This window comes from Rhineura floridana, chromosome 2 (assembly GCF_030035675.1).
Source record: "Rhineura floridana isolate rRhiFlo1 chromosome 2, rRhiFlo1.hap2, whole genome shotgun sequence".
NCBI classification, from domain to species: Eukaryota; Metazoa; Chordata; class Lepidosauria; order Squamata; family Rhineuridae; genus Rhineura; species Rhineura floridana.
The window spans coordinates 206,775,248-206,784,893 of record NC_084481.1 but is presented as its reverse complement, the minus strand read 5'-3'; the positions used below and the strand labels follow the sequence as shown (position 1 = coordinate 206,784,893).

The 9,646-nt window shown below is 43.0% G+C and overlaps 1 protein-coding gene across 4 annotated transcripts in view; it reads right to left on the bottom strand.

Annotated features, from left to right (window-relative positions):
• Window positions 1–363: 363 nt before the first annotated feature.
• Window positions 364–9,646, bottom strand: part of RIN3 (Ras and Rab interactor 3) — a 130,126-nt gene continuing 120,843 nt past the window's right edge. For all 4 annotated transcript variants that reach the window (XM_061611989.1, XM_061611991.1, XM_061611992.1 and 1 more), the window contains 2 exons: window positions 9,197–9,360; window positions 364–6,530 (listed from right to left, as the gene is read on the bottom strand). In XM_061611989.1, coding sequence (XP_061467973.1) covers window positions 6,222–6,530; window positions 9,197–9,360 — 473 coding nt within the window. In that variant the 3' untranslated portion in view covers window positions 364–6,221. The remainder of the gene's footprint in view (window positions 6,531–9,196; window positions 9,361–9,646) is intronic.

Genomic DNA, 9,646 nt, shown 5'->3' with positions numbered 1-9,646 from the left:
TGAGACTTTATGAAATAAAAATCTGTCAGTGGCTACTAGACATCATGGCTGTATGCAGTCTTCAGGTTTCACATACAGGATGCCTCCCACACCCAGTAGCAGCTGTGGAGGAGCAGCGGGAGGGGAGCAGAGATATGTTCCCTGCAAACTCCCTGCTTATGCGCTTCTCAAAGGCATCTGCTTGTCAACTGTTGGAATCAGGGTGCTGGACTAGATGGGCCACTTGTCTTATCCAGCAGGGCTCTTAAGGGAAAATGTAAGCCTTTTGTGTGGGATTTAAATACCAAGGCTGTGTGCTATAGAACAGGGGCAACGTTTCTCAGAGGAATGTTAGCAGATAACCATTTTTAAACAACATGGCTTTTATTATAAAAATCACACACAATACAGCAGCATTAGAAGATACAGAGACAGCCAACACCGTCAAAAGAATCACTTCCAGGCCCTGAGTACAAAAGGGAGGGTGAGAGCGGAGAGCCGACCTCTGTGTTTCTTTATTTGAGCTGTTTCAGAGGACCAAAGTGAACTTGCTGCAGTGAGCACTTGTGCCCTCCCAAGTCTTTGCGTTATGCTGCCTCCATGAAGCAGACATTATTCAAATATCTACTATGATACAGGGAAACAAATACATATATAGAGGCATTTTTGCAATACAGACTGGATAAAATGTTTCTGTGTATCTAAACTAGAGATGACATATTTCTGTATGTCACACTGAAATGAAAGAACGCATCATTGGGAGATGCACCCCATTTACAGTGACAGAAAGGCCCTTTCTTCTTGAGACATCATTAAATCAGTCTGGCATAGTAGCTAACTTGCTAAACAACTAGTCAGTTTCAAGCTCTCCCAAAGCACTTGTGCCTGGACAAAAAGAAAATAGCCAGGGTTTCAGCCATGCCCATGACTTTGGAAAATTGTGGAGCAGCTGCCAAAGGGGAACTGGATGACCATTCTATTTCTGAAGGAGCTGATGTTTTAACAGGGCAATCCAAACCAAAGATCTGCCGGGATGGGTTTGGATTTGGCAGCTTTTCCCAGCTGAGCCAGGACTGAGCTGGGGCTAAGCTGGTATGGGTAGAACATACTGTTGTGCCAGTTCTGGTGTGTCTCCACCTCTCTTTTCTGAAAATGGGGCACACAAACTAATCAAACTTTGCCCCTTTTTGCTGTAAAACCTGGTTGGATCAGCTTGTGTTGGTTTTTTTTAAAAAAAAATCAACTTCAGACAGATTTCGCAGCTGAGTGGTAGATCAACCTGTTGACCCTCCAGGTGTGGCCAATGGAAACACTTTGCTGAAGGCTCAGGCAGAGACAGTAATTGGCCCAACCCTTTGCTGTGGGTGGTCCTGAAAGGCCTGACGTCAGCAGTGGGGAAGGGAGGTGTGTCCAGGCAAGGGCAGAGTTACTTCAAAACGCAGCCAGAAAAACCATTCTCACTGCTTTTGAAGCAACTAGTGTGCCAACAGCCTAAGTCCATCACCTGGCTGAGCCAGCAACACACTGGTGTCAGTCCCTCACCCTGGCTCAGCCAGTGGAATTTACGCCAGCATAAATTCCACAAAAGGGTGTGGTGGGGACAGGATGGGGCGAGGAGAGATTTACACCTTTTCCAAACCTTGTTCAGCTAAGTCATGCGACCTAGGGACTAATCCTCAAACACTCACCTGCCAGCTTGGACAGCAGCAGCCCTTCCTAGAGGCTCCTGAAGAGAGACTGGAGTAATTTATTTCAGCCTAAGTTGTACTAGCTCCTATAGGATTCCTTGGTTATCGACAGTTTATCTCTAACCCAGCCCTCCAAGGGTAAGATTACACCCTGAGTGCACTTTCATTGCAGAATTGTCACAGAGGTAATCCAACAACATGGTGCTTCTAGGACATTGTCCCAAGCACAGTACGAAATAATATCCCCAAACTTCAGTCATTTATGGTTTTGTCTGGGTCAAAAATATGAAATTGACATATCGGTTGGTTGGTCTGTCCTGGGCAAGGTAGCATGTTGGGGGGGGGGGAGGGATTCAACAACAAGAAGAAGATCCATTAATGCAGGTTTAACTGCCCAGGCAGAGTTTTGTTTTTGAAAACCAAAAACATCCTGGGACAAAAAATATCCCAACAAATTTACTGATTTTTGCCACTGGGGTATTTCTTTGTCCTATCCCATGGCTTTTTCAAAGAAAAACATCTAGGGAAGCATACTGAAGGGCCTTTTTGGCACATAGGTTTGCTTTGGACAGTTTACAAGATACATTGGAATTTAGCTTGGGATAGAAAACATGTCCCCCCAAAACCCGTAGGTGGTATTTATTGCTAGTCCTACTCAGAGTAGACCCATTAAAGTTAATAGATATGTTCATTAATTTCAATGGGCTTACTCTGAGTTAGGGATGGGATCCTTTGGGCATTTCTGGTTTGAAAGTATTCCAGTCAACCTAATAGGCTAGCATCAGTTTGAGTTCATTCTTTGTCCAGTAGCCACTGGTTTAACCGATCCATTTTCTTCCCTTGCAAAAATATTGATATTAACATTGATATTTTGAAAGGAAATATTGATATTTTGAAAGAAAATATAGATAAATGAAAAAGAAATATTGATAAAATTACCATACTTAATATTGCTGCAAGAAATTGCTACATAAAAATTTGATCTGCAATGATAGACAATAAGAAAATGAATGGAAAATTTGGTATAAAATCCGAATTGTGCAGAGTTGTAGCACATCCCTACTCTGAGAAGGACTTATTTGAACACAATCCCATTTGTGTTATGTTTTTCAGCAGTTAGTGTTAGCTCTCTGTTTAGCAAAGTGACAGCTAGTTTTATTACTATTATTATTATGAATGCATTCTAATATTGCAAAGGATGGCACTTTACCAACTACATTTGGCTATTTACTTTCTCTCTCCTCCCCTCCCAAAAATGTTTCATCTACTTGAGTCAATGGTGCAAAATATGATCCAGCACTTGGCAACCCACCTAGGTAAGCTGCTACAACTTCTGTGCTCACAAATACTGTATAACAGATGTGGGGAAACTTTTGCTCACGAGATGTTGCTAAACCATAAGTCCCATCAGCCACCCTAGGCCAATTCAGCAACATCTGGTGGGCCAAAGGTTCTTCACTACTCCTGTATAGCGTGCCTAATGGATCATGAAATTTGCCATGGCTAAACTGAATTGCCTCTGTCCCCCACAAGCAGACAGGATAGGTGGGTGGTGGGAGGAAATTAATTAGTCACATGTAACATGCAAATTTTCACTCCATGGGTGCATTTTTGGATGCCACATGACCATATGCATTGTGTTATTATAAGGCTATACTGCAAACATCATTCTGGACTGAGCTGTGCAGCATACAAGGGCTTCCCCTCACCCATCCAGGCTGCCTAGGTTTGTTTTGGTGCCACTGTTTTGTGCCACAGGAGTTCTTAAAGACCCACATTTTATACACATAGGGTGAAATGTGCAGAGGACCAACAGTAGAAGAATATGCACCATTTAACTCAGTGGTTCCCAACCTGGGGGGCTGTGATCCCCAGGGGGGCTGCAAAGTAATCCAGAGGGGGCCGCGAACAGTAAAGAAATGATTTTTTTAAAAAAAGTCTTCACTAACTGGATGCCATCTGCTCCCCACTGCTGCTGCAGATGACACCTCCCCCTTGCTCCAAACGAGAGAGGAAGACTTTGCTGAAGCACCAGAGTGTCTTTCAGGCATGCCAAGGGCAGGCATCTGCCTGTACCACACATGGCAGATGCCAAAGAAGGCTGAGGGAGGTGCTACCAGGAAGAAGAGGGGATTACTAACCCGACTCCCATCTCCTTGAACTGCTGCTGCTGCTGCTGCCCTTACTCAGAATGAGAGAAGAGGGCTTTACGTGAAGCAAAAAGAAGCAAGGCTGCAAGGAAAGGCTGCTTCCCCCCTTCCTTCCTGATAGCCAGCCTGCCTTTCTTGACTCCTGCTTCACTGCCACCTCTTTAAAAAAATTACTCTTATTTGCGAGGCTGCCCAGATCTTGCCTTCGGCCTAGATGGAGCCAAGGAGCAGTGAGGAAACGCAGGACTTGCTCTCCCCCCCATCTCTGAGGCTAAATGTGTGTGCCAGCACCCCCCTTTTCTTCCACCTACATCTTAGCCCAACACTGTAACCCACTGGTGTTGGGAGACAGGACTATACATCTTCAGACTGTCGTGGGGGGAGGGAGATCCCAATTTGATGGGACCTTTGCATTAAGAAAAGAAAAGAACACCTTCCCGGCTGCAGGGAGCTTTTCATGGAAAGGGATATTTGGAGACGTGATTTTGCCACACACAATTTTTTCAATTAACAGAGACTAAAATTACAATTAGCATGGGGGGGGTGTCACACAAAAAATTTAGCTTACAAAGGGGGTCCCTTATTCATAAAGTTTGGGAACCACCCATTTAACTCATTGGTAGCAACTCACAAGTTGTACTCTGAATGATATGGAAGACATTTTTTCATAGCTCCAGCCTGCTCATTATAACTCTGAATGTTTCTCTTTCATGGTTGCAGAACACAGAATCTCAGTATATGGCTCTTGCTTCTTGACGCTCTCTTGCTTTGTTGGCCCTCTCTCTGTATGCCTTTCTCTTCCCATAGAATCATAGAGTTGGAAGGGGCCTTGTAGGCCATCGAGTCCAACCCCCTGCTCACAGCAGGAAATCCACAGCTAGAGCATCTCCCGCAGATAGCTGTCCAGCCTCTGCTTGAAGACATCCAGCGAAGGGGATCCCACCACCTCCCTAGGCAGTCGGTTCCATTGCCGAACTGCCCTTACTGTCAAGAAGTTCCTTCTAATGTCCAATCTGAATTTACGCTCCTGCAACTTAAAACCATTAGACCTAGTCCTACCCTCTGGGGCAGCAGAGAACAAATCTGTACCCTCCTCTATGTGACAGCCCTTCAGGTACTTAAAGAGTACTTCTGCCTCCCTCCCTCGCTCCTCTCCTCGATGTAAAACTGCCTTCACATTGCGTGTTCTGATTCTTGATTCCAGTTAGTGTTCTCAACAGTGTAAAAATTCACCTTTCTTACCCACATGCCAGCTCTGGGTTGCTTTCTCGTATTGTCGTGGTGAACACTGCACAACATAATTGCACCCCATGTTGCTCTGTCGCCAACTGCCAGTGATGTGGGGAAAAGGTGGGGCAATGCGCACAGGACATCATGGCATGTTTTCTTCAACTAGGGCACATCCACACTATACATTTAAAGCACTATTTTAGCACTTTAAACAGTCATGGCTTCCCCCAAAGAATCTTGGGAACTGTAGTTTGTTACGGGTGATGAGAGTGGTTAGGAGACCTCTATTCTCCTCAGAGCTACAACTCCTATAGTGGTTTAACAATCCATCTCTCTTCCCAGGGAAGTCTGGGAATTGTAGCTCTGTGAGCACCCTTTGAACTCTTGTACAACTTTGTTAAGGGTGCTAAATGACACTATGATTTAATGTGAATGAGCAGTGTGCTGGTACATGAGAATCAAAAGTCCCCTCAGTGCTCTTTCCCCACTCCTTCCTTTCCTGGACAGAGGAAAACAAACCAGAGAACCGAGCCAGTATGCATGAATTACAGCTCATGGTTTGTTTGTTTCTTAACCAGCAAGGCAAGCCAAGCAGAAAGCTTGAAGAAACAAACAAACCATAAGCGCTTGTCTGCATATAACTGCAAGGCCACCTCTAGTTTGGGTGGGAAATAAAAGAATGGCACATCTGTTCAAACCATAGTTTAATTCAGTGTAAATTATGGTTTAAAGTGACATGCAAACCAGGCCTAAGTCAATTATTTAGTACATTGTTATATTTTTTTACTACTACAGGAAAGACCATTTAGATTTTTTTGGTGGGCCTTCTCTGATAATATTGTGCATTTGATACTAGATGGCCTGATATATATTGCCATTTGCCCATAACCTCAAGCCTGTCACTAAAACTACATCATTTGCCTATGTTTTAAGGTTGTAAATCATTCAAATTATTTTTTTTCTTCCAAGAGTGAACTTTGCTTGGTATATTCCATTTACTGTTGAAAATGAATTCTGTCGAGAAAATGCCCAAGAGGAGGATTGCATATATCGTCACCATCACCATTCAGCTCAGAAGCTGCATTTTGCTGTGCTTCTGTTACTGATGGAGATCAGGAACCTTTGAAACATGAAACATCACAAGTGTTTAAATGAGTCTGCTCCAAGAGGGCTGTTATAAAACATCTGGGTGCTTGATAATGGGAACTGGTGGCTCTTCACTGCCCATCTGCTTATAAATAAAGTGGAAAGTTGGCTTGGGCTCTTTGTTCAGGAGGTGAGATTTAAAGCAGTGAGGTAGGGCATCATCATCAAGCTGCAGTCTCTTGTCATCAACATGAACGAACAGCCTATAGTTCAGAGGCTCTGGGACTTCAAATTTCTCAGCACATTGCTGAATCAGCTGATGAGTTGTTGAGTCAGTCCGGTAGGCCAGTGTCCTCGTTTTGGCCTCAGCCTCCATAAAGGAGATTGTGATGAAATCCTGGAAACAAGGAACACAAGTTGTATTGTTTACAGGTGTTAATATTATAATTAATAATTTATTTATTATTTATTATTATTTATTTAGTATATTTGTATGCCGCTTTTCATCACCAGGAGACCTCAAAGCAGTTTCCATAGCATGAACAAAACAATATAATAAAAACAATTCAGAACATAATAATAATAATAATAATAAAAAAGACTACAACAGTATCAATAAATAACACCACAAAATATCACAAAACAAGCTGAAATCTCAAATCAATCTAGTCTGCAAAAGAGAGAGAAAAAGAGAGAGAGAAATATATATATACAGTAAAGTCCCATCATTGTATAACAATCCACATCCTTCAAAGAAGGCTGCAACAGATTCCTTGGTAGCAGCCTCTGTGAATAATGTGAACCACTGGCCCATGCTCATCTTTTTTGCCACAGGCATAGAGTGTGTATATCCTAAGGGAGCCTTGACTGACTTTGCAGTGGAAATACAGTATACATATAGTAAACAAATAAATAAAAATAGAAGCATGACTCTTGTGTCACAGTGAACACCTTGGGAGCACTTGCCCAACCCATCTGCTCAATCCCATAAAGTGTGAGGCCACCCTAAGAATTAGCTTTTACTTGAGTCACTGGGATAAAGTCAGACATGCAAAGACACAGCATAAATGAATGACTTGCTGCTTGTCAGAGATGTTAGACACCAGGGCCAGCTCCAGTGGGTGGTAACTTCTGGACATTTGCCATGGCACCAAGACCAGCAGAGAGCAAACTGCCCTAACAGTGCTACTATGGATTCTCACTTCATGTCTGCTCTCTTCCAGGTTTGGAGGGCACTCCACGTGCTGTGCTGGAGTGCCCCCCCTCCAAACCAGCACCATTAGACACAATAAGGCAGTAATTTGGAGTGGCTTCTGTCCTGCTTATTTGCAATGTATGAAAAGCCTGCTAAAGCGTGTATTCAGAAGAGATGTGGATGTTTTAAAGAGAAACGTCTTGCAGAAGTTCCTAAGGCTGGCTGTCTGGGTTCTGGTGAAAACAGCTGGGTGCTTTTTTTAATGTGACAAAAACAAACTTTGCTGCCACCTCATGGCTGAAGGTCAGGAAGCCTTAACTGCCTTTGAACTTAAAATGAACTTTCTTTCTTTCTTTCTTAGGCTCTCAATGCAGCTTACAAAATAATAAATCAACAAACTAAAATTTGATAGGATACAAAGAACCCACTATGAGTGGTGGCCTTTTCTTATTATATTTGTAAGTTATCTCAGTTATGGTTTGGAAAGCAACCACTGTTTGATTAAACCAGGAAGTCAGAGAGAGACTCATGAAGCTTGGACATGGCTTGACTGTGTTACATATGAACCAGCCCTCACAGTTTGTCTGGCTCCAGCCTAATACATAACTAAGGCTGCCACCTGCTCATCTGCTTCATACTTCTTTCTTTGAATAGTTAGAACATAAGATCATAAGAAGAGCTTACTGGATCAGGCCAGTGGCCCACTAATCCAGCATCTTGTTCTCACAGTGCCCAACCAGATGCCCATGGGAAGCCCATAAGCGGACTTGAGCACAAGACCACTTTTTCCTCCTGCAGTTTTCAGCAACTGGTATTTGGAAGCATACTGTCTGACTACGGAGGCAGAGCCGAGCCATCATGACTAGTAGCCAGCGATAGCCTTATCCTCCATGAATGTGCTGAATCCTTGTTTAAAGCCATCCAAGTTGGTGGCCATCACTGCCTCCATAGCTTAACTATGCACTATGTGAAGAAGTTTCTTTTTTTTGTCTGTCCTGAATCTTCCAACATTCAGTTTCATTGGATGTCCATGACTTTTAGTGCTATCAGAGAGGGAGGAAAACTTTTCTCTATCCACTTTCTCCATACCATGTATAATTTTATACACTTCCATCATGTTTACGTCACATCTTACTCGCCTTTTCTCTAAACTGAAAAGCCACCAATACTGCAACCTTTCCTCACAGAGTAGTCGCTCCATCCCCTTGATCATTCTGGTTGCCCTTTTCCTGAACCTTTTATAACTCTGCAATATCCTTTCCGAGATGAGCTGACCAGAAATGTACACAATGCTCCAAATGTGGCTGCACCATAGATTTGTACAAGGGCATTATGATATCAGCAGTTTTATTTTCAACACTTTTCCTAATGAAATGATCCCTAGCATGGAATTTTCCATGCCACCTTTTTCACAGCTGCCACACACTGGGTCAACATTTTCATTGCGCTATCCACTACAACCCCAAGGTCTTACTCCTGGTCAGTCACCGCCAGTTCAGGCCCCAGGAGCATATAGGTGAAATTAAGATTTTTTTGCTATAATATGTATACTTGTACACTTGTTTACATTGAATTGCATTTGCCATTTTAATGCCCATTCAGTTAGTTTGGAGAGATCCTTTCAGAGCTCTTCGCAATCCCTTTTTGTTTTAATAGCCCTGAATACTTTAGTATCACCAGGAAACTTGGCCACCTCATTGCTCACCCCTAACTTTAGATAGTGTATGAACAAGTCAAAAAGCACAGGTCCCAATACCGATCCTTGGGGGACTCCACCTTCTACAACCCCCCATTCAGAGAACTGTCCATTTATTCCTACTCTTTGCTTTCTGAACAAATATAAGAAAGGGAGTGATTTATCTCCTAACCTGAACAGAGGACTGGGATGCCCGAGCTTTGTTAAGTGTTCTCCGTCTTTCCCAGCGGTGAATGGAATCTTGAACCTCCATGCTCAGCTGCCGAGTGACTGTGATCTTATCGTAGCTCTTGATAAGCTCTACTGCCCCATAAGTAGTGATTAAATAGTAAGAACCTGACAAAAAAAGGTAAGGAGCATAAGCCACTTGTTCTTATTTCTATACCATTTCATGCAACAAAGGGCCCCTCTAGACATCATTTTTTAAATTGTGCATTCATTATGATTTGTGCTACGGTGCTCTCAGGGTGTCCATACATGATGTCGCTTTCAGTACTATTTGTGCCTATAAATATTTTGGGACAGTCATACTGCTTCATTTCCCATCACTGCATATTCCTGCAATTTCCTGCTGAAATCCTGTAACTTTTCATACCACAAATGTTCAAGGGCTGTCCCACTT